This window comes from Phodopus roborovskii, unplaced genomic scaffold (assembly GCF_943737965.1).
Source record: "Phodopus roborovskii unplaced genomic scaffold, PHOROB, whole genome shotgun sequence".
Taxonomy (NCBI): domain Eukaryota; kingdom Metazoa; phylum Chordata; class Mammalia; order Rodentia; family Cricetidae; genus Phodopus; species Phodopus roborovskii.
Genome location: NW_026126525.1, coordinates 30,773,195 through 30,800,000, shown reverse-complemented (window position 1 = coordinate 30,800,000; position 26,806 = coordinate 30,773,195). Strand labels below are relative to the sequence as shown.

The 26,806-nt window shown below is 35.3% G+C and overlaps 1 protein-coding gene across 1 annotated transcript in view; it reads right to left on the bottom strand.

Annotated features, from left to right (window-relative positions):
- Gabra2 (gamma-aminobutyric acid type A receptor subunit alpha2) overlaps window positions 1-26,806 on the bottom strand; it is a 136,585-nt gene that overhangs the window by 46,037 nt on the left and 63,742 nt on the right. Inside the window, exons 4-5 of the mRNA XM_051198333.1 lie at window positions 2,557-2,777; window positions 917-999 (exon numbers count right to left, since the gene is read on the bottom strand). Of these exons, the coding sequence (XP_051054290.1) occupies window positions 917-999; window positions 2,557-2,777 (304 nt within the window). The remainder of the gene's footprint in view (window positions 1-916; window positions 1,000-2,556; window positions 2,778-26,806) is intronic.

Genomic DNA, 26,806 nt, shown 5'->3' with positions numbered 1-26,806 from the left:
ATTATATTTTCATTGATTTGGTAGTCTGTGAGGAGATACAGTCTTCCCCCCTCAGTAAGTCATACATCTAATCAGGTTAGAAGTGGAAACTTCTGTTTAACAGAAGGAAAAGCCTAAAGCTGCTTAGAATGATCAAAAATTAGATGTCAGAAAGAGCAGAGTTTCTGAAAAGGTCAGGGAAGGAGGCTGCTTAGCTGCACTGTTGAATTAATCCTGATTCTGCCTGGAGTGTCCCGTGGGCCTAGAAAGATGATCTGACTTTGCCCTTTCCATTATTCCATAGTGTGAGTATTTCTGCTTGACGTATAAGATACAACTCAGTGACCTAGAGAATGTCCAGAGGCACATAAACTTTCAGAAATGTTCTATCTGCACAGAAGATACTGACATGTAACCATCCAATGTTGTCATCTTCATTAAATGAAGTTTACAAAGATACAGAACCTTTCCCATCAGGTCAATGGTAGACAGACAACTACATGGGATTTATTGTTTTTTCTGACTTTTATAACAGTCAAACAAGAAACAAGCAGGAGCATTTGTCATATATACATCACTGTAAACTCAAAAAATATTTTACATTTTTAACACAGAAGCACCATGAAAAGACATGAATAAAGTATAGTATTGACTTTACAACAATCCCTGGTTTAGTTCTGTGTTCGAACTAAAACATAGTGTTTTTTTCTGTAGTAGAAGAAATGATGTTTTGAACTAATAATGGATGAAAATATTTGAATGAACCATAGGATTTTCCAATAATTCCTTAAGGGCAATCACCATGTCTTTCATTTCTGTATTCTATTGATCAATTATTGAGAAACCCATAATATGAGAAGAAACTGCATGATCCAGCAGAGATGTTGACTACTAGTTATATTATTGATTTAAGACATACTTTTGTCCTTATACTTACAGCTTCCAAATTTCAATGGGCATGAGTGTGCATCCATTGGAAAATCCTCCAAGTGCATCGGACATTCAGCTTGAACTGTAAGCCTAGAAGCCAAAATTCCAGTCTTGGTTTAAGTGGATTTGCTAGTCAATATAAATCACTTAACAGAGCTAGAGCTTTACAATATATTTGTATATAAATTATATATGTATTTGTAAAAGGGTTTGCCATTAACACCATTATCAATATTTAATAACTGAAGAAACAGAAAAATCTGCTAGGGGGAGAGTGTCTTTTTTCTCATGGTATCATCAATTATAGAGAAAATTGCTGTAATACTCCATCATATGGTTCCTTAAAGACATGCCATTTTTAAATCAGTATCTTATGCTTGTATAGGTAGATATATGTTGAGAAATAGATAAGATACAGATAGATGCATCACTTAAAAATAGTGTTCACAGTAATTCATGGCAAAATTATGAGTTCAAGTCCAGGAATATTAAAATATATTTTGTATCTCTGAATGTAGTATAAATCATTGCAAACACTAATCATAAAAACATCCATCATGAACAATACTTCTAATTGTTTCCATTTCACATAAAAGCAAAGTGAATAAACAAGAACTAAGCTGAACTCAAAGAAATGTCTATTCTAAATTGAGCTGAGAAAAAGGTGGTCATCCACAGCTGTGACATAAAAGCCACACAGTATTTAAGTAGAATCCCCATTAATAGTCCTTAACATGTATATAATCTCTGGAATTTCATCTTCAGGACTAAATGGTCAAAACATAACAGTCATTAAAGCTGTAACACCTAAGTGTTGCAGTATTCAAAAACAGAAGAAAGAATAACCCAGCGCTCCCATTGTATGTAATAGTCATCTAGAAATTAGTTCTTCTGTGTCTCTTATTTCCACTAGGCAGTATGACATCAAAGGCATGGAGCATGTCTGTGTGCATCCAGCACTAATAGCAGCATTTTGTTCTTCAGATCAGCCATTAAATATTAACTTTTGAATCTACTTCATTTTACTAGGTTTATAATTTTTAGTTCTCATATCACAAAGATTACTTTAAAATATTCATCAAAATGCTTGAAAGGAAATAATATTGATCAACAACTATACATATTTCTGTATTTTCAAGAAACCATGAACTGCATGAAATTGATGTTGCATAATCATCTAAATCATAAAATAGTAATTTTACATGGTTAAGCTTAATACATGATTTTATTTAACTAATTTACTTAATACATAAAAACTATGGATTGTTCTTATCTATAAAAGAACATTACTTATAGATTAAAATATGTACACAAAAACATTTAAAACTGGATAGGCTAAAAGACATGATATGGAAATTCAAATTATATGCTTTTGCAAGCAAATTACTAGTCATATACTAAAATGGAATGGGAAGATACCAAAAATATCAGTTTTTAACAACTAGAGGAATTTTAAGCTTAAAAATTAAACTCATTATAATTACTTACATGTCCAAACAAAATATGAGATTGTTAATATTACAAAATAATGAGATAGTCAGTAATTTTAGGAAAATGTTCCACTTGTGCTAGTGTGTAACCACACCTAGCTGAGCTGTTGAATGCATAGTTTCACAGAGTCATTTGTAGCATATCATAGCATCATACCTCATGGTGTATAGCAAGGTTCCATCATCCTGAATTCGAAGCAGCTTGTTTGGCATTGTCATATTATGAGCCACTGACTTTTTTCCATTGTGAAAGAAGGTATCTGGAGTCCAGATTTTGCTAGCCATTAAATTGTTTAGTCGAAGGATATTCATAGGACCTTTAAATTTTAAACGTTCATCTTTCCATTTTTGTCGAAAGAAAACATCTATTGTATATTCCTAAAACAAAAAGTGACAATTTCTTTAAAAATGGTAAAAATTTTAGACATAAAACACACTATAAAATTCAAGAGAGAATATATTCTGAGTATTTCCAGAAAGCTATATTGAGACAGATAAACACATCAGAAGATTAGTCCTTTAACTTATTAGGAAATGTTGCCTGTTACAATGGGTTAGAGCATGTATATTTGCATAATTAACCAGACATTCTTGTAAAAGAAGGGAAAAAAGTCCTTTCATGCATCAGGGATACATCCTGGTTCCACTGTCAGAGGTCCCTTAGACTACCCAGACTTTCTAACTGAGGGGGTCTGAGTCAGTCCAATACTGGTTTCTCAGCTATCAGTCTGGGGGTCCATGAGCTTCCCCTTGTTCATGTCAGTTGTTTCTGTGGGTTTGTGTAGCCTGCTCTTGCTCCCATTTTCTTATCATTCTTCCCTCTCTACATCTGGATTCTAGGATGGGAGGGGGAATCAGGGGGCATGGGTAGGAGGAAGAAAGAGAGGGAGGAAGGAATGGATAGAGGGAGAGAGGAAGGGAGGGAGGGAGAGGGAACTGGGATCAATATGTAAAATGAGAAAAAAAAAAAAAGAGGGGAACAAATTTCCTCTGTCTTTCCCCTGTCAGTTGAACACTCTCACAAAATCGCTGCATTACTAAGTACATAGATAGTTTAAAGGTGCTTGCCTGATGGTGCATGCATGGGCATCTCTGATTGAGTTATTTTATGTTATCCTAAGAGAAATTGAGCAGGTAGTTTCTGAGTAGCATGCAAAGATAAGCACAAATAAATAAATAAATAAATAAATAAACAGTTTAAAATGTATTTTCAGATCTGCAGAGAGCATTAATTCCTGTTGACAGTGAAGTTATTGAATATAATTTTTAAATTCGTAATAAATGGTGATACTCCACAATGATAGCCAAGTGTGTGTGAGTGGAAAAAAATAAAAATAGTAAATGATGACTTCAAAAGTTTATTAAATAAATTGAAATACAAGAATTTTAAGATTAGGCAACTTAGTTTCTGAAAATTTTCAAATAATAATCACGTGAAGCATCCCTATGTTATCAGTTTTCAATATTTGAGTTTAGCTAAACTCTTTGCTTCTCAATCACTTTCTCACTTCCCTTTATTCCTATTGCATGTTTTCATCCCCACCCCACCCCCTCTCTCACACACACACACACATGCACACACTGTTAAGATGAAATACACAACGGTAATCTGTTGGATAGCAGTTTTGGTTACTCTCTATATTTATGCAAACATGAATAGTAATATAAAAACATTATACATCTCAAGTTGGAAACTCAGAAACAATCTATGGGTTATGAAACCAAATCATCATATGCTTAGAAATAGGCATTTTAGAAAACAACTGCTTCACTTAAATAAAGTTCTATTATATTAAAAGACAAATTAAGAGGCTCCTATTATAAAAAAACCTACCATTTTAACAAATATCAATCAAAACAAAGTTGCCAATGATGCGTCAAAACATCATAGAGTTGATGATATCACTCACAGAAATGGGAGATGAACACAGGCTCTGGCCTATGCTCTTAAAATCCAGGGGAATATTCTATAATACAATCTTACCATCACTTTCTTTTTTTTGTTTGTTTGTTTGTTTGTATGTTTTTGGTATTAATGCAGTGGGACAACAGGGCTTGAACATTCTTTATTTTCCCTAGAAGGAAAACATTACCATCACTTTCTATGGCCGAGATAATCACATTTTAATGTGGAATTTCATTTAAATTGAAATAGAAAAAAATCTAGATAAGAGATAAGTATTTTATTTATAATAAGCATCCATCCATCCAAGTATTCCTTTCCATTACCATAACCCAAAATTCCTAAACATGTGACATGTTATTTTTGAGGGAAACTGACTTTTTAAAAGACCTTTTAATCCTTTGCATAACCTCAAATTTAAATTGTCTACTTCTAGAAAATTAAGGTAAATTTATTTTCTTTTATGTTTCTGGGATTGTATATGCTTATTGATGTGGCAATCATATTATTGAGGTCAAACACAAAGTATTCAAAATTTACAAGCATAGAGTTAAAGGATAGCTAAAAAGCAGTGTTCAAGTATGTTGCTTATCCTTAAGGCTTCATATCATACCAAGTGAGCCCATCAATTCTATCCAAGAATAGTATCTTTGTTATTGATACCATGACAATTATAACTCTCTCTCTCTCTCTCTCTATATATATATATATATATATATATATGATATATGATATATATATATCAATATATATGTGTGTGTATGTATACATACATATATATATATATATGTAGTTGGCATATTTTTCAGCATATTTCAAGGATTAGTCTGTTATCTTGGCAAGTAGCGGTAGCATGTAGGCACAGACAGTATCAGTGAAGTGGCTGAGATTTCTGCACCACCTTGATCCTCAGGCATCAAGAGACTATGTGCCACACTGGTCATAGCTTGAGCACACAAGATCTAAAAGTGTGCCTCCACAATGGCATACTTCCTCCAAAAAGGCCACACTTGCTAACCATGCCTCTCCCTATAGGCCAAGCCTTCAAACACCTGCATCCATGAGAGCCATTCCTACTCAAACTTCCAAATTCGACTCTCTGTTTCCCATAGGCTTGTAGCCATAAAAATAATGTAGAAATGCATTATTACAACAGACAGGTGGAATTTATTAATTTCAGAGTTTACAGACATCTGCCAGGGGACACTCTGAATCATTTATACTAGTTATGTAAATAACTCTCAAGATATTTTATGGGAGAATTGAAAAGCAACATTCACAGTGAAATTGTGACATTGACCAATTGGAAATGGAGAAAATATTTAAGGTCAAGAAAATATGTTTATATTGTGAAATAATATTCCAATAAAGTGTTTTATGACAGTAAAAATGAACTTAACTATTATGTAAATAGCAAATAAATACTGTCAATGACATAGCTAAGAATTTAAATATAATTTAAAATGTGAAAACATGCATTTTATATTTAAAACTATATGTATGAATTTGATAAGTGACAAATTCAAGAAAAATAGTTTTCAAGGAGCAGGGGAATATCTCTGAAAATGAGGAAACAAAGATGGGAAGCTTAAATGTATTTCGGGTAATGGTTACAATGTGTTTGTAATATTGTTAATTAATTTTTTAGTGAAATATAGATGAGTTTACTCTTATGTTGTGTGCTTCTTATAGAGGTATAGGAGAACTACGTCATACAGCAGGACAGAATTATACAACATTAAATAATGAGAACCAGAAGAAAAAATCATATGTAGAGTCTTTACGAGTGAGTAGTGAAACAAACAAGAAAGATATCAAGAACATTGTAGAAAAGGAATCATAAAAGGAAATGCATGCATATTTGTGTGTTTGTGTATAGAAAATATATATAGAAAGAATATTAAACTACCAGAAGTGTTAAGAAGCACAAAAATATAAAAAATATGTCAAATAGCATTAAAAATTAAGGAAGTCTGAAGATTAGAAAATGAAGAAAATTCTGTAGCTTAAAAGAATAGCCATTTATTGTTGGCCCCACAATCATGAAGCAGTGTGTCCTATCTCTTCTCGACTCAGGTTGATCTTAGCTGGATTTGCCTTCCTGAAACAGAGAGCCACTCACAAGACTAACATCTCACAGGGACACTGGAGCAGCTCATCTTGCCCTCCAGTGCTTCAACATTTCTCAGTCTCCAGGAACCATGGATCAGAAGAGAATGATAACAAGAACTCTCCCCCCCCCAAACACACACACGCATACGCACATTATTGTTCATGAAATGTTTCCTGGCAGAAGTAAGTTACACACTTGAATTGGCTGACAAGTAGAATTAGAGGTGACACTTCTCTTTCAGGGATAAATAAATAGCTAAGTGCAAAAGACACGAAAAGTGTATAAAAACTAGGGCCAGGATTCAATCTTTACAAAGAATACTAGTCCTTTGTATAGAAAATACTAAAAAAAAAAAAAAAAAAAGTTATTGGATCAAAAATTTGAGTACATCTGAAGGAATGATTTAAGGAGATCTGAATCCTAAATGAAATGTAAAATGTACACATTCTAAGCCTAGATATTCATGAGATTATAACTGGGTGTGTGTAGCTTTAGGCAAATGAACTGTATAGATGGAGTTTCTCTTCTACCTGGTCCCAGGGCCATTTATCCCCAAACAAATACACAGAGGCTTATATTAATTATAATTAATTACACATAAATACTAATTTATGTAATTCTACATGGCCTTATCTTACTGGAGAATGTTGGTGTCCTATCTTACCAGTAGCTACTTGACATCTTTCTAATGGCCCCTCTCTGTCTTTTGCTCTTTCCAGAATTCTACTTGTCTGGTAGCCCTGCCTATACTTTCTGCCTGGCCAATCAGTGTTTTATTAAACCAATTAAATAAAAACACATATTCACAGCACACACACATGGTATCCTCTATCAGAACTATATCTAAAGCAATACTTTAAGCAGAATCAGGGTATTCCATTTAGAATTGTGGTATATGGATTGTTATTAGCATATTCATTTTTATGTTGCATAAAAATTAGAATTTTCATTCTTCTAAAACATCAGTGTCTATATATGTATTTACATATAAAGGATATATGTGTGTGAATATATAATCCTATAAATGTGTACATATAAAAAGATTTAGATAAGGTTTTGTCAAATGTATACTATAGTGTATCATCTGTTGTAAGACTGGCAGTTCTACTGTATCTGTTATATTATGATTGTGTATAAAATTCATCCATAGAGAATAGGGGAATGTTTGAGTCATGTGTTACCTTTAAGCATACTGTGAGTATGCCAAGTTGTATGAGTTTTGATTAAATTAATTTGAATTAAGTGGAAAAAATTCTTAACAAGCTAAAGACACAATACAAGAAAATTTTACTAAACTGCACAGAACAAGTAGAAAACAAAAATACATGCTAGATTTGCACCTTCATTAGACACTTAAAATGATAAACTATCACTAAAAAGTTTCAGTGTATACTTACAATGATTATCGATGATGCTATTCAGAATAAAGGTTTTCATACCATGTGTTTAATGCTAAGCTTACTTTAAACACTAATTTAAAAAAAGTAACATTGCAAGTAGCAAGTCACTTTAAAAATCTAAGCATCTGGAATGTGAAGACAAACATCTAAAATTGGAGGATAGGTGTTACAAATGTGCATAACAACTCGGGAGCCAGCAACTCCTTCTGAATGTATGCGAGGAAGCACAGTTCAGAAAAAACAAACAAAAACAAAAAACAAAAACAAACAAACATACACACACACACACACACATACACAAAACAAAAACAAAAAGGACAAGTGTATTTTTAGCACTCCTGCAACTGAAATAAAAGAGAAATGTAATTGATGGTTGAGTAGCAATGAATAGTAATGCAGAGCTGGAGGTCCACACAACTCAGTGTTTAGGGGGAAATCCTTACTTTAAAAAATTAATTATTTTATAGATGTGATAATAAACTGAGTAAACATCTGGTTTCTAAGCTTTTTATGGGTAGAACCCAAAAAAGTATGCTGTCTACATGTGATATTTTTGCAAACCTTAAAATTCTCCATTTCCACAGCAAACTTCTTTAGTGTTATTTCCATAATTTGTCCTGCAAACAAGGAAATCACTCTCTTCTGCTGAATAGCCTGCTACATAAACACAATTTCAAGAACATATTAATTTAGGGAAGATAACCTACTCTTTAGTGCTAAGCTACATTAAATATAAGTCAATATTATGCATAGCCAATTTCTGAAAAAATATATACTCTCTAAAACATAACTAAGTTGTAGTACTGCTTCCTGAATGATTTCTCACTTACTAAATTTATTTCATTGTCCTATACTTTGGCTAATAAAGGCTAGCTGCTGCTGAGTAAATTCCAATCATTGTTATTTCTTATACAATGAAGAAAAATGTGGTTCATGAACAGATATATAATAATTGAAAAAAAACCTAAAATATACAAGAATATTTAGGCTCAGATTCATGAGTTTGTGTTTAGAGGTAGTTAACCAACAGACCTAACAAAGTATTAAAATCACCAACATCTTAAAAGGTAGGGCTTTTAAGATCAATAGAATGTCAATAAAATCAATTGGCAAAAGATTGTTGATGCCTTGTATACAAACACTCAATCATACAGAATCTCAAAAACATCACAGCTGTTCCAACAATGTGTAGATGAAATATTTGGGCTTTCCTTTTGCAGGTAATGGTCAGGAAATTTAAATGATTAATGGGAGAGTGATACTGTAGAGTTATATTCTTACAATATATTATTAAAGCACATCTAATGGAAGTATTCAAAATCACCCATAATTATAATGAGAAGATAGCAAATCATTCTGAAATAATTTAAGTCATTAATAAATTTTGCAATAATTTTATTAAATATACAAATTTTCTCTATAACTTGATGAGAAATGTTTCAACAGAAAAATTCAAATTCTTAAATTTCTATATTTCAACTCAAATCCTATTCTTCCAAATATTATGGTATTTTCATTATATAATATACACCCACAACTTAATTTCATGGACCAATACAGGGCCAATGATTTTGGAAAATTAATGGATCATGGTAAATTCAGGAATAATTCATGAGAGGTGAGTGTTGTAATCTCTGAATAAAATGTCTTTTTCAAAATATCTGCTTTATGGTATTGGCAAAACTGGGAAAACTGGTTCACAAAAATAAAATGGGCCCTTATATTACATACTACATAAAAATGTACTCAAAAGAGATGGCAGATTGTAATTCTGAAATTAAAAAGATCCTAGAAAACTGTGGAAGAGTGATCATCTCAAGGATTTCCTTTACTATCAAATATTTAAAATCTATCAAATATCTAAGTGGCAAAGGCAAAATGAAACAAAAGGAACTAAAACCATTTTGAAAATTATGAAAGTATTATGTATAGATTTAGAGAAACATAACTTAGCAACAGGACAAGACAGTTTAAATAAATGTCTAAAAACTTAAATGCTGAGTCTTTTTTTTAAATAAAACATTGAAAATAGCTTACATGTATGTCAAAAGTTGTTTGATATCACTCATCATGAGGAAAATGAAAATCACTAAGATATAAGATTTTACATACATATATGAAGGGAAGTTATATAAAAGTTAACAGATCAGTGTTGGTTTAGGTTTGAAGAAGAGGAGCCATTTGTGTCACATTAGTGTTGAGGGTCAAAATTAGTACAGCCATGTGGGAAATAAGATAGAGTGACCCCCCACAAAAGACTGTTAAGTATAGGCATCAAAAATAATCTTCTTTGTACACTCAAAATAAACTCAATTACAAAATCAAAACTTAAAATAGTGGTTCATGACGTAAAATGTATGCTAAGAATAGTTTTTAACTTAAATTAGGTAGATTGGGGAAATTGCTGGCAAACAGATTTAATGTTTTTATTTCAATTAAAATTTGGAAAGTATGATAATAACAGAACCAATCTGTCTAAATTTGAGAAAGATGAAATGAGGTAATATATGGAAAGTTTCTGAGAAAGAGGTGGATATGAGGTAACATAGAATGGCACCTATAAGGTGTTATCCATTCTTTCAAAATACAGCAAAATTGTTGCCTGAAAAGCAGCTAATGTTGACAAAGCAAAAGTCCAAGGCTAGGTACTATATAGAAACCTCAACAGAATGTTGTCAGATAACTGACTATATATGGTATAATTAATTTTACAATTAACAATAATAAGAGAAGTCCCATATATGCCCAACATTTATATAAAAGGTGTCTATAATACAAACAACATTAATTGTAAGGACCAAATTACCAGTAGAATCAGACAAATAGTAATATATAATTGGTGCCACACCTTCACATATGACTGCCCATCCCCACTGCCATGCTCCTGCCCCCAGGTCAAGCAGATACCCATTTCTTGGGTTCAGGTCATTCTGGTCAAAATAACAGATGTAGACCATATAAGTCTGAAGTACAGGTTCTGGTCACACCAGCCAGAAAATCAGACAACACCAGACAGATGAACAGGTAGATAAACTAAGTTAGACTCACTACTGGGCCAGAGATCAAATCTGTCATCAGAAATTCAGATACGCTGCCTATCCATGGACTTCTTTCACTCTCTCAGAGCCCCTCAACCATATACTATCCCCAACCCCCACTCTTTACATCATCACCATGTCCTCTCCCCCAACTTGAGTGAAGACCTCCTTCTGGAACAAAGGCAAAGCTAGCAGTCACAATTTCAGCCCCAAACTCAGAAGTGATACATCCTGCTAGTCCAGAAATCAGACAGGCTGCCAGAAATCCAGGAAACAAAGACAAGAAGACTAAAGAGGATAGAAAAACCAAGGAACAGAAACACCCATCCAACAAAGACATGTTCAGAAATAATCACTTAGATTGATAATTACACCAAACCTAGATGTCTAGATGCCAGTGTAAGAACATAATCAGCAATATCCAAAGTAGTATGTCAGCACAAGAGCCCAGCTAATTCACTACAATAAGTTTAAATATTCCAACAAAGCTTAGGTACAAGAAAATAAACTTAAAACCCACTTTATGAGGATGATAGAGTTATTTAAAGAAGAAATGAATAAATCTCCTTAAAGAATGTAAGAACACACACACACACACACACACACACACACACACACACCAACTGAAGGGAATGAATAAATCCCTCAAAGAAATCCAGGAAGACACAAACAATTGGAGGACACGAATAAATCCATTAAAAGCAGTCAAGAGAAAACAAACAAACAAATAGAAGAAAACAAACAAGTAGAAGGAAACAAATAAAATTGGTCAAGACCATGGAAATGGAAGCAATAAAGAAAACACAAACCGAGGGAATTCTACAAATGGAAAATCTATGTAAGCTAACAGGAACTAGATATAGAAGCATCTCTAACAGAATGTAAGAGATGGAAGAAAGCATTGAAGATACAATAGAAGCAATTGATATAGAAGCCAAAGAAAATGTTAAATTTCAAAATCTTCTAATACAAAATATCCAGGGAATCTTGAATACTATGAAAAGATCAAAGCTCAAAGCCAAGAATAATAAGAATAGAAGAAGAATCCCAGCTCAAAGGCCCAGAAAACATTTTTAAAAAGTCATATAAGAAAAATTTCCTAACCTATAGAAGGACATGCAATAAAGGTATAAGATGTTTACAGAACACTAAATATATTAGATCAGAAAATAAAGTCCTCTTGCCACTTAAAATAAAAATATTAAGTATACAGAAAAAAGGAAGAACATTAAAAGCTTCATGAGAAAAAAGCCAAGGAACATATAAAGGGAGACCTATTAGAATTATACCTGACTTCTCAAGGAAGACTCCAAATGCCAGAAGGGCATGGACAGTGTCCTACAGATCCTAAGAGAGAAGATACCAGCACAGACTACTATACCCAGTAAAACTTTCAATCACTACAGATGAAAAAAACAAGATATCCCATGATAACATCAAGTATAAACAATATCTCCCAAAAATCCAGTCCTACAGAAGTTAATAGAAGGAAAATTCCAACCCAAAGAGGCTAACTACACCCATGAAAACACAGAGAATAAATATTCTCACCCACCAAAGCATAGAGAAGGGAAACACAAACATAAACACAAAACCACCAGTACCAACAAGATAACAGGAGTTGACTATCATTGGTTGTTAATGTCTCTCAATATCAATGGTCTCAATTTTCTAGCTAAAAGACACAAGCTAACAGAATAGGTGCAAAACAGGATCCATCCTCCTGAATACAAGAAACACACACTAACGTTTTACACCTCAGAATAAAAGGTTGGAAAAAGGTTTTCCCAGCATATGGACCCAAGAAGCAAGCTAATGTAACCATTATTATATTAACAAAATAGATCTCCAACCAAAATTAATCAATAGAGATGGGGAAGGACACTTCATGCTCATCAATAGAAAAATCCACCAAGGTAACATCTCAATCACAATATCTATGCCACAAACACAAGGGCAACCAAGGTTGTAAAATAAACACTACTACAACTTAAGTCACATGATGGGAGATCTCATTCTGTAAATATGTTTCTCTTATTGGTTAATGGATAAAGCACTGTTGGCAAATAGGAAGGTGAGATAGGCAGGACTAGGAGACAAGGAGGATTCTGGGAGATGTAGAGGAGAGTTAAGATGTAGGGACTTGAGAGAAGAAGATCCTCTGGCCCCACTGCTTTCTGGAAAGATAAGACCACGTGGAAAAAACTTAGATTGATAGAAATTGGTTAATATTTAAGACAGAGCTAGCCAATAAGAAATGCTAGTAACATGCCAACAGGTGTATATCAAATACAGCTTCTCTGTTTGTTATTTGTGGCTGACATGGCTGTGAGACTAGGCTGGCAGGGAAACTGCTTGTAACAGTCACACTTCAAACCTTACATCTTAATAGTGGGAGACTTCAATACCCCACTATCACTAATTGGCAGGTCATCCAGACAAAATAAACAGAAAATAATGAAGCTAGTATAAGTTAGGAACAAAATGAACCTAAAAAATGTCTACAGAACATTTCAACCAAAACACAAAAGAATATAACTTCTTATCATGAAATGTTTTCCAAAATTGAGCACATACTCAGTCACGAAGCAAGTCTTAAGAGATAAAAGAATACTGAAGTAACTCACTGCATCCAATCAAACCAACACATATTAAAGTTGAATTTCAACAACAGAAAAACAGCAACAGGACAAAGGCAACAAACTCATGGAAAGTGAACAACTCTGCACTAAATGACTACTGTGGAGAGAGAGAGACAGACAGACAGACAGAGAGAGAGAGAGAGAGAGAGATTAAGGACTTCCTAGAATTCAATGAAAATGAATGCAGACTGGTGGGACACAATAAATATAGTATTAAGAGGAAATTTCATTTCACTAAGTGGCTACATACATAAAGAAATTAGAGGGAAAGGTCCCAAACTAGCAACTCAATAGCATGTCTCAAATCTCTTAATAAAAGGAAGCAAAACAGCAAAACATCTAAGGCAAGAAGACAGCAGGGAATAATCAAAGGAAAGGTTGAAATCAATAAAATAAAGACAAATGAGAACAACACAAAAAATCAATGATACAAGTAGTTGGTTCTCTGAGAAAATCAACAAATAGACAAATCCTTATCCAAACTAAGTAAAATACAGAGAGATATTATTATCCAAATTAACAAAAGAGAATAGGGGGATATAAAAACAGACACTGAAGAAACCCAAAGAATTACTAGGTCATACACTAAAAACCTGTACTTCACAAAATTAGGAAACCATAAAGACGTGAACAATTTTCTCTCAATAGATAATATTGACAAAAATTAAATCAAGACCAAGTAAACAAAGTTAACAGCCCTATAACTCTTAAGGAAAAAGAAGCAGTCATTAAAATTCTCCCAACATCACCAAAAAAAAAAAAAAAATTCCAGGACCCAGAAATTTTAGCTCAGAATTTTACCATACTTTCAAAGAAGAACTTATGCTAATAGTTCTCAGATTATTCCAGAAAATAGAAACAGAAGGAACATTATCAAACCACACAAAGATATAACAAAGAAAGAAAATTATAGACCTAATTTCCTTCATGAACATAAATACAAAAATACTCAATAAAATACTGGCAAAATGAATCCAAGAATACTTCAAAAAGATCATCCACCATGATCAAGTAGTCTTCATCACAGAAATGCAGGGATGGTTCCACATAAGAAAACCTGTCAATGTAACACACCATGTAACCAAACTGAAAGAAAAAAAATTATTTAATTAGATGCAGAAATAGACTTTTACAATATTCCTCCTGTTGAAAACAGGAGCAAACACCCATACATAAACACTGAGTCGAAGTGGAACTCAGATGCAGATGGGGAGGACAAGACCAGGCAGCAGACACACATACAGACAGCTTAACTGAACAAGGAGGAGCTAATGGCCACCAGACTGATAGCTGGGAAACCAGCATGGGACTGACTCAGGCCCCCCTGAATATGGGTCTCAGCCAGAAGGACTGAGCAGTCTAAGGGACCTCAGACAGTGGAGCCAGGATGTATCCCTGGTGCACAATAGGACTTTGTGAACACATCCCCCATGGAGGGATAACTGCCTTAATCTAAAGACAGGAGAGAAGCCCTAGTCCTTACTTCACATGACCTGTCAGACCTGCATGACCCCAACTGGATGGCATTGCCCTACATATGGAATTGGGGTGGGGGGATGGGAGGGGAGGGTGGTTATAGTGCATGTGAGAGGGCAGAGAGGGTTAAAGGGAGGTAAGGAGGGAGGGAGGAAGGGAGGGAGAGAGTTGGAACTGGAATTGACATGTAAAATAATAAATTAAATTTAAAAAAAAATGCTTTGACTCCAAAATTTAAGTTCAAGGACAAGTTACTGGGGAAAAGGATTTCTATTTTTGTTTCCACAGAAAATGAAAAGCTGTGGATTCCTTCCAGACTAATGTGGTTTGATCATGCCAGACCACCTGAAACAGAGTACCAGGTGATCCTTCATTCAAAACAGCTGGACAAAGTAGCCTTACAGACTACAGCCAGGATTTCTGCATCTTCTTAGAATCCCCCATGACAGTGCCCCTTACCAGCAGGAAGTAGTTTGGAAAGAACGATTCCCAAATTCCCAAATATTGTCTATAAATGTTTGTTTTCATTTAAATGGACTTGGTCGTATAAAATAAATAAATGTTTAAAAAATAATTATTTAATTAGATGCTGAAATAGACTTTTACAATATTCAACATGCTTTCATGATAAAATTCTTGGAAAGATCAAGGCTACAAGGATATTCATAAACATAATAAAGGCAATTTGCATAAAGTCTAGAGCCAATGTCAAATTAAATGGAGAGAAACTCAAAGCAATTCCTATAAAATCAGGAATAAGCAAAGCTTTCAACTCTCTCTATTATCTATTTAATATGGTACTTGACTTGACATTCTAGCTAGGGCAGTAAGGCAACAAAAGGAGATAAAAAGGATATTAATTGGAATGTAAAAAGTCAAAGTATCATTGTTTCAAGGTATTGGTATAGTATAGGATACCTAAACAATCTAGCAAAGAACTCTCATAACTTCTGTGTACAAAATTAACTAAAAAATATCAGTAATCCTCCTATATAAATGATAAACAGGCTGAGAAATTAATCAGGAACATAATACCTCACACAATAGTCGAAAATAATGTAAAATAGCCTTTGGTAACTCTAATCAAGCAAGTGAAAAACTACTATGAATAAATTCAAATCTTTGAAAAAAAAATTAAAGAATGTATCAGAAGATGGAATGATCTTCCATGTTTATGGGTGGATTGGAAGGCATAACATAGTAAACTTTGCAAGCAAATGGATGGGACTAAAAAAAAAAAAAATCATCCTGAGGTAACCCAGACCCAGAAAGACAAACACAGTACATACTCACTTATAAGTGGATATTAACTATAAAGTAAAGGATAACTATGCTACAATCCACAGCCACAGAGAAGACATGTGAAAGGAAGGGAAACACATGGAACTACCTGAAATGAGGAAACAAAATAAAAGGAAATAAAATAAACTTTGGTAGTGGACTGGGAGAGGTAGGGATGGGAACAGGACAGATCTGGTAGGAGAAAGGAATGGAGGGAAAGACACGGGAATTGGGGGGCATTTCAAGGTGAGGTAGAATCCTAGTGTAATGGAAGCTTGATAGAATCTACAAGAGTAACCCTATCAAAGGCTTTAGTAATGGGGGATATGCAGCCTGAAAGGATTATCTCCTCTAACTACAAAAGGTTTCCATTGGAGGCACTTGAATACTAACCCAACCACAAAATCTTTGACCTACAATTTGCTGTGCCTGTAAGATGTGCTTGCATAAAGGTATCTCAGAATTTGTGAAAGTGGCCTAGTCCAACTTAAGATCCATGCCAGAAGAGAGAGCCTACACAAAGCACTGCTAGAGAGTGGATAGCCCAGAAACCTAGGATAGAACTGAACATGACTGGCAAAAGATAGTCAATGATATGATTCCTAACGATATTCTGCTGTACTTGTAGATTGGAACTTAGCATAATTGTCATCATGAGGCTATATTCAGTAAGTGATTAGATCTGATACAGAAACCCACAGCCAAACATTATGCTGATCTCAGGGAATCCTGCTGAAGAAGGTGGTTTGTGTGTGTGTGTTTGGGAGGGGTATTGTAGGAGTCAGAGGTATCAAGGATACCACAAGAACAAGGCTTACAGACTTAACTGTCCAGGGCTAACTGTGGCTCATAGAAACTGAAGCAGCAATAACAGAGCCTGTATGGGTCTGACATAGATCCTCTAAACATGTTATGTTTGTGTATCTTGGCATTCTTGTGGGATTCCTAACAACAGGACTGGGTGGTTAATCACTCTTTTACTTGCTTTTGGGATTCTGTTCCTAACAGGTTGCCTTGCCCAGCCTTCATATGAGGGCATGTGCCCAGTCTTATTGTACTGTGTTATGCCATGTTTAGTTGATATCCCTGGGATGACTGCTCTTTAATGAAGGGACAAGAGGAGGAATGAAGCTGGTGGAGAGAGGAGGTGGAGGAGAGGAATTGGGAGGGGAGGAGGGAGGAGAAATTGGTCAGGATATTTCTAGGATTCCTTTTCTTTGCCTCCATTCTGTATGATCAAACAAGAGAAGAAATGTAGGTGGAATCCAATACCTCAATGGTACATTTCCACGTGTGTCAAGGAGAGGAGATGTAGAGTGCACAGGAGATTGATGCATACACTGCATTAGTCTGACATCATTTAACTGTGGGATTCATTGAGATGCTGTCACAATGTGTGAGGGTTCTGAAATGTATAACATTACTGAATTTGGTCACTTGAGTTTCTAAAAACCCTTAAAATAGTGTCCAAATAGACCTATATCCTCCAGATTTCTGCACGATCACGTCCCTGCTTCTCCAGTCTTATTCTAGCAATTCCTTCAACACATGCATACATGCACTCACATTGATGTGTCAAGTCATCTGTCTATGCTTACTCATTGATCTGTGACACCTTCACTCTTCTTTACCAGTTCCTTACATTTGATCATCTCCTACTATGTACTGAAAACACAGTTCACAAATTCCTATTTCATGACTAAGTCAACAATGTTTAGAAACTTTCTGGACCACTGGAAATAAACAGTATTTATTCAATGAATGAATGGCAAATGAATGAATGAGAAGAATTGCAGCAAATGAAATGATTTATAGAGTCCAAGCAATGAAATCCTGAATATATGAGAATTCTATCAGTAAAAGCAGATGCAAGAAGATAATGCATCATTTTCTCTTTAAACAAAAGCCCTAACACTAACACTTTATTAACACAGATGAGAAATATAAGGGATGCACATGTGTGTTTTCATGTTGTTTCCATGCAACTATTTTCAATTAATCTAATCACACATATGAATGTGAACACATGATAAGTAACCCATGGACAAAGATGTTCTATGGTATCTGGAACCTATTGTTTTAAAGTTGTGTTCTGAGTGGTTACCTATCTTCTGGGACTCATTTGGCTACAGCAGCCTTCCTAGCCAGACACAGAGTACTTTCTCAGCACAGCTTCCCTGAATATTCACAGCTCTAGTGGTCATGAACTTTATATTTCACTACCTATTTGTGCTAAAGAAGTATTCATTCTTCAACTAGAGGCCCTCCTCAGCTAAACTTCCTTCCCTAGAAACCTTTGAGAATTCTGGATGCTCCGTCCATATTCTTTCCCCAACTCTGTTCATTTATAATTATTCTTATAAAAACCATTATAATGCTGTTTCAAAGTTAGTTTTAGCATCTTCCTTCATTGCACTGTGATTAATTTGAAGGCACACCCTTGTTAAATCTACTGAAATATATAGACATAACTATTCCAAGACAATGATCTTTACATTCCAGGATACGAAGACACCCACACTCATACCAATCACACACACACACCAAAAAAAAAAAAAAAAAAATATTGAGAGAAAAATTAGAAAATTAAACTTGAACTTAGCCTTGACTACATAAAAAATTCCAGTTGGCAAAGAAATAAATCAGGTAAATCAGTATAACTAGTATGGGAAGAAATATGTACAAGGGCAGCAAGCTGTTAGTGATAATGGCACGCTCAGAGAACAGGGAGAAGTTCAATGCAATCTTTAAAAATAAAGCCTCACTGAGAGTCATAATGCCTTATAATTACTGCCCTCTGTAACACCTTCTTTCTCAGTGTGCTGCTTACAAATGTTGCCTTCACTCTTTCTCCACTTCCTCACTTCCCACATTCCTCCACCCACTGCAATCTGGATGCTTTTACCACCATCGGCAAACACCTCCTTGTTCTTAATCTAATGACACATTTAAGCACTTTTTTCTCAGCTTTGCCATAGAAAAGGAGATAGTTTTCATCTCACTATTTTTGCAATATATTCCTCTATGGATATCTTCTAATTCACATTTTTGTCTTCTTGCTACTACTGTTGGGTTGCGATCCCACCATGGAATCTGACACCATCTCATGTCTGCCAGTTTATCTGGAGGGTATGACTTGAACACCTTATATGGGTGTTGACATCAAGCCCTCAATCTCTGGATTTTTATTCACATAATTTTGTTTAAAAAGGAAGGGTTTGTTTTCACTCATCTCTACAGGGTGAAATCCATCATAACAGAAAAATACAGAAACAGAAACAGGAAGCAGATGGTGGTACTGCATCCATAGTCAGGAAGTGGAGAGTATTGGGGACGAGGGCTAAACTCCCTGTCTTCTTTTCACTCAGTTTAGATTCCATTTCTATTATAAAGATATACCTTTTTATTTAAATGCACATATGTGTGTCTTTGCCTTTGTGAATTTATGTGTCTGCCAGAAGAGGGTGTCACATCCCTTAGAGCTCGAGTTTTCTTGTCATTATGAACCTCTTAACATGAGTTCTGGGATCAAATCCTAGTCCTCTGGAAGAGCAGCAGTCATCAATTGAGTACAGATGTTTTAAATAACTGGCATATTTCTCTTTGAACACTACAGTCCCAATTATTCCCAAGAATGTGAGCCCAGAGTCATATCTTGCATGAAAAACAGCTTCTTTCTAGCTTATTTTCCCTACACCCATCACCTGTATCAACTATAGAATTTTGAAAGCCATAGGTCTACAGATGTGTTATACTTTCTACCTAATATACATCACTTCTTAGATAAACCCAGAAAATAACAAGCTTATAGTCTTCAGCATATCCCAAGAAGGTCTTTATGAATCTCATCTTGTGAACCATTTCTGCACATTCCGGAAATCCTCTGATGTGTCAAAGTAGCCTTTGAGCCTTACCTTCACATTCCAATGTATCAATAACTAGCCTGTAACTAAGGTTTAACCACCAATAGAGCAAAGGATTACCAGCCTATAATTCACACAGCCAGAGAATATAGAATGCAAGGAATAACCTACAAGATTCATACAAGTTCCCTCACAGAAGGGGAAAGGAACAAGATCTTATGTGCATATTGGGTGTGGCAGGGGGCAGTGAGTGGAGAGGGAGTTAGGTGAAAGAGAAGGGGAGGAGAGGAGAACGTGGGACCAGAACGATTGAGTCAGGGGATGAATAGAAGAGAGCAAAACAAACAAAGAGATGCCAAGATACCATAATAGAGGGAGCCATTATACATTTGAAGAAAAAAGTGACTCTAGAGAAATGTCCAGAGACCTACAAGGTTGACCCCAACTAACTATCTGAACAACAATGGAAAGGCTACCTTAAATGCCCTTCCCTGATAATGAGATTGATAACTAACTTAAATGCCACCATACAGCCTCATCTAGTAGCTAATGGAAACAAAAGCAGACACCCACAGTTAAACACTGAGTGGAATCCCTGGAATCCAGTTGCACAGAGGGAAGAGTGATAACAAAAGAGAACAAGAGCAGGCTACAGAAACCCACAGAGACAGCTGACCTGAACAAGGGGGAGCGCATAGAAACCCCCAGACTGATTGCTGGGAAATCAGCATTGGATTGACTCAGAGCCCCTGAACATGGGTCTCAGTTAGAAGGCCTGGGCAGTCTATGGGACCTCTGACAATGGAACCAGGATGTATCCCTGGTGCAGGATGTATTCCTGGTGCATAAAAGGACTTTGGGAGCACATTCCCCATGGGGGGGGGATACTCCCTTAGCCTAGAGGAAGGAGGGAGGGCTTAGACCCTACTCGAAATGACTTGAAAGAATTTGATGATCCCTCCTGGAAGACATCTCCCTCCCTGTGCAATGGGGGAGGGGAAGGTATGGGAAGGGGGTCGGGGGATATGGAAGGGAGAGGGATCGATATAAAGTAATAATATATTGTTCTTTTTGATATACATTGCATGCCAACTTCCCTAAATCAACTACACTGACAAATGACAAATGTGAAGAAGGACAATGTGAACTTTCCACTAGACACTACTATCTTACAGCTGTCTGGACTTGTGAAGGACACAACATTGCACTGGCTTCTTAGGATTTCTGAGATAATGTGTTTTGTATTTAGAGAAAGAAAAGTGTGATGATATATTATTTATGATTTACTATAGCTTGCCTAAGGATTCAGAATCCAATGTCAGCCACAAGCCATGAAAGCCAGGCACACACTTAATTCCAGCACCTAGAAACTTGGAGGTGGTGATACTCACCTTTAATCCTGGGATTCAGGATTTAGGAGGTAGACGAATCTCTGTGAATCCAAGGCCACCTAGATCTACACAATATTGATCAGGTCCTAAAGAGAAATACCTCACACAAAGATGATCTCAGCACCTGGGATCACACACCTTTAATCCCATCATTTGGGAGGTGTATAAAACAGGAGCAAGGACTCAGTATCAGGCATTCATTCTCCAGCCACATTGAGGATAGGAAGACATTCAGTCTCAGGATTCTCCAGCCATGCTGAGGAGAGGTAGCAGGATCAGCTCTTTCATCCTAAGGTGGCAGTAAGAGGTAGTGGCTAGCTACTTTGCTCTTATGATCTTCAGCTTGAAGCTTGGATCCCAAAATCAATCTCTGTGTCTTCTATTATTTTGTGTGTGGTACAGAAAATTAGAGCCCAAGCAGATCAATGTAATTAATGCATCAAGGTCATACTTCCTGACTGCCTCATTTGTGAGTATCAAAAAGGATGAGACATCACAGTGGATGAGAACAAACAATTCTACTCCAAAGTTGCCAGTGCAAGCTATAGTGCTAACACTGAGCAAGGAACAACTGACTGAGTTGTGGATCTTTTTACAGGCATAAGTGCAATATTTTGTAGCTATACTGCTACTGCAGAGAAGCATATGATGCAATGAAATGTCCATGAATATAAAGGAAGACATCTATGTCTTTTATAGGAGGGATGTATTTCTTTATATTTAAATTCGTGGGGGTGAGTCAGGTGTAGGAGAAATGGCTTCAGTGTACATGGCTACTACAAACTTTTCCCATTGTTAGCCACCACTACATTTTAAAGCTTAATTACTTACTTACTCATTAACTTTTTTTACGTTGAAATTGAATATTTTTAACTTAACTGCAGATACTCTAATTAGAATCATTAACTATAATTCAGATACACAACTCTCTTTGGACAATTACACTGGCTAATGAGGATTGATAGTCAAGTGTGAACATGTGTCTGTACATGCATGTGTCTGTGGGTGATTTTTCTTTGGTTCTTAATTCTTTGCCCTAGGCTTCTATTCCCTCCCCATCCCCCCAAGATTTGTAGAACAAATCTACATCACTTAACTTAACAGGAAACCTTAGAGGTTTAGGTTTTGCTACAGATTATGTATCTAATAGAAAGAATTGCAGTTACACAACTAAAAGGGAAGTAAAATATCTTCCTTATTTGTTCTTATTAACAAGCTGCTTCTATGAGGCAGGAACCAAATGACTCCATACCCTTATTTTACTTGTAAGTTATAAAATATATGTTCTTCTCCTTCCCATTAATGACATTCCTGTTTAGATTACCTCAGTCTTTATTAAACACAAGTTTGAAATTTTTCATCAGGAATGAAGTATTTCACCTCATCATCATGAAAACCAAGTTATTTCTCATAGCAAACTAGATGAGTGATGGGAGATGCCATTATATCTAGCTGCCCGTAGACCAGGGCAGTGACCACAGCTCTCATTGCTGGCAGTAAAAGTACCTGCCGCCATCTTTGATAAACCGCAGCTGACACAGCTATGATTTTCATTTTAGCAATGTTGTTTAACAGATAAAGACATGGCTACAAAAATAAAAATAAAGATTTACAGTAAAGACAGATTCACATTAAGGAAAAGCGCTAAAGGTTTACAGTGTGGTTTAAAATATATGTAGGCTTGGGAGAGAAAAAAATAAAATGGTTTTAAAAAACAAAAAGGAATTGGGTGTATTGGCACACGCCTTTTATCCCAACACTCGGGAGACAGAGACGAGCAGCTCTCTGTGATTTACAAAGTAAACCTGGTATGCAGAGTAAATTCCAGGACAGATTAAGAGTTACACAGAGAAACCCTGTCTCAAAAAATAGAAAAAATAAAAAAATCATAAAAAAGCCACAGATGGAGAGAATCTGGATACTGTACGGTATTATATTGTCTTTATATCATTTGACTACTGAGGAAACAACTGGTAAAGAAAATATTACTGGATTAATTCAATTCATATATTTTAAAAATTCTTTGACTCCAAAATTTAAATTCAAGGACAAGTTACTGGGGAAAGGGATTTCTATTTTTGTTTCCACAGAAAATGAAAAGCTGTGGATTCCTTCCAGACTAATGTGGTTTAAGCAAGCCAGACCCCCTGAAACAGCGTTCCTGGTGATCCAACATTCAAAACAGCTTAAACAAGGCAGCCTTGCAAACTACAGCCAGAATTTCTGCATGTTCTTAGGATCTCCATGACAGCGCCCCCTATCAACAGAAAGTAGTTTGAAAAGAACGATGCCCAAATTCCCAAATATTGTTTATAAATGTTTGTTTTTATTTAAATGGAGGTTGGTTATAAATGGTTAATAATCATAGCCAATTCTTTTTAAAGGTAAAAAGAGGATTATGGTATAGAAATGGATACTTTGCTTTGGAATGGATTTTCATTTATTGATACAATTTAAGGTCAATTTTATGATATGTATATTTCTCCTCTTGTTTAGGTATTGTGTTTATATAGCTCATTTAAAATGTAATGTATAATTTAATTCAGATTATAGATAGTTACCTATAATAGTCAAAACTTATAGTTAAGTTAGTTAGCTTTTATAGAAATACAGAGATGTATATGAGATGAATAGGCATTCTTCAAAACTTTCAAAGACCTACAGAATATGGCATTTAAAATGGTTTAGAGTTTTTCTTGACAGTGAGACATAAATGCTCCTGGCAACACCAGGAAGATGGACATTGAAGAAACTCGTTAAAAAGTTTGCTTTCAATATGGCAAGACTAGCCATTTGGATAAGATACTGTTCTTGTCTGGACTGTTTGATTTTATGCTGTATAAACTGGACATGCAGGACCCACAGGAAAGTGACTGCTGATTCAAGATGGACATTACTACAGAGTTCCTACTTCATGGAAGAGTCTGCCAGACAGTCCACAGGACATAGAAAAAAGTGACTGACAAACTGCCAATACAAGAAGACAGTTTAAAGTTCCTATTTTGCTGAAGAGTCTGCTAGACACACTATGGCCTATGGGCTGAAGATGAAAGATTACAAAAGAACTTTAGGTGACTGATAAGGCAAGATGTCTCTGTCATTTCTAGAGTTTATATACTATCCTTCTGTGGTCTTTGAGGGAGTTGAAGACAAATAGTTATGGTTATAGTTTTCCTTAGTTAGGATTAAAGATAAGTTACATATAGGACTTTAGACTCACAAAGATAGAATAGATGATGAAATATTTTCTTAAATCTTACTAAATTTTAATGGACTAAATATTGTTAACTGTGATTCTTACTTGATAACTGTTGTGTTATATATTTTGCTATGTTAAGGTTAAAACCCTTCTTTTTATTTAGACAGAAAAGAGGAGATGATAGGAGATGCCATTATGTATATATGTTTCTCATACTGGTTAATGAATAAAGCACTGTTGGCCAATAGGAAAGCAAGACAGGAGACAAGGAGGAAAGAGGAAGTAGTAAGCAGGAGTCAAGATGGAGAATCTGGAGAAGGCAGACCCACCAGCTGCCTCTCCCTGGTAAGACCACATGGAAGTACATAGAAATGGGCTAATAATTAAGACAGAGCTAGCGGATAAGAAACAAGTAACCAGGCCAACAGTATTGTATCAAATACATAGTCACTGTGTATTATTTGGGGCTGGCGCAGTGGCAGGACAAGACCAACGGCGGGAGGAAAAACCGTAGACCTTACAGATGAGGATTTTGTTTATATTTCAGTTGCTTCCTGTATATTATTGCTTTTTGAGAATTTTATGCATGAGTGTTATATTTACAACTTTTCCAATTACTATTACCTCTGATTAATATTCTCTATCAGACTTGGAATGTGAGTTTGTCTGTTAATGTGAGCTATATCACTTGTATGTATTTATACTGTATTTATGTATTGACAGATAAACATGTATGTGTATATGTCCATACATATGCTTTCAAAATACATTTTCTCTAATTCCATCTGTCTTCCCTGGATCTAGACAAATATGACATAGAAACTTCTCAGTGACCAAGGGATATGTTGTTTCTCTAAATCATCTTTCTATCACATGTTATTATGTGTTCAAGCACTCAGTGTGTTTTTGTTTCACCCATAAACCTAACCCCTTCCCCCTTACTTGGATTATAAAATGGAGTCTGTCAACATTTCAGTTCAAGTGAGGCATCTGGAGGAACACTCCAATGCATGGCAAAAGGAGGAAGCTTTTCTTCATGATTTTTTCATGATTTCTCTCTGGCAAAGATTCTAAGAGTGGCATGCTAGGAGTTTTCAGTCACCAGGAGAAGAAGCCCTTTGACACATTTCTTCAGCAGCTGTAGCTTGGGCTTCCTGGAGCCAATGAACCTTCTTCACTTAAGAGTCAGTTCACTGCCTTATAGAAGTGAATTCTTAAGTCCTCCATCGTTCCCTGGTTCAAATTGCTTCAGCATCTTTATTCTGTTATTCTCCATTACTTCACCTAAGTGCTATTTTAGTCCCTTCGATGCTTAACAAAACTTTTGGTAGTTATACTGTTCTGTTAGATTGTCCTGCTCAAATTTGCTTTACATATACTTTTAAAATTATGTTTGAAATTGAAATTGAATTACATCAGTTTCCCTGTCCTTCTTCTCCCTCCAATTATTCTCAGGTACTCTTTTTCTTCAACACCTCTCAGGTTCCCAACATACATTTTTAATAGCTTCTTTTTCTTTCTTTGGTTATTATTGTTACTTATATATACACATATATACATGCACAAATATGCTTGTGTAGGCATATACAAAACTTGCTATACATGTTTTCTTTTTGGTATGTATACAATTTCAAGACAAATCAATCAGAAGTGGCCAACCAGCAATGACTGATAACTGACAAATGCTAATTCTTCTCCTCCTTCTCCCAACAGTCTGCGGTTCTTTGGTTGTAGTGCCTGTATAGAGGTGATATCCTATTAAATTTTCCCTTATATGGCAACACACTGATGATAGAGTATATTGACAGTTTTGGTTTTGTGATTAGTAAGACTTTCTCCAAAGAAGCTAATTATGACAGTTAATGAACAAAGAATACAAATGTAAACACAAAGTAGGAAGTCATATGACTAAGAAAATTTATGGAATTGTTTGAAGATAGAAGTATTAAAAAAATTGGCATTTCATGTAGTTTGTAAATATAAATTCAATTTTGCAAAATATTTTTCACAGTAAGCATACATAAAAATACATAAGAACACACACACACACACACACACACACACACACACACACACACAGGATATGTGTGCTCCCAAGTAT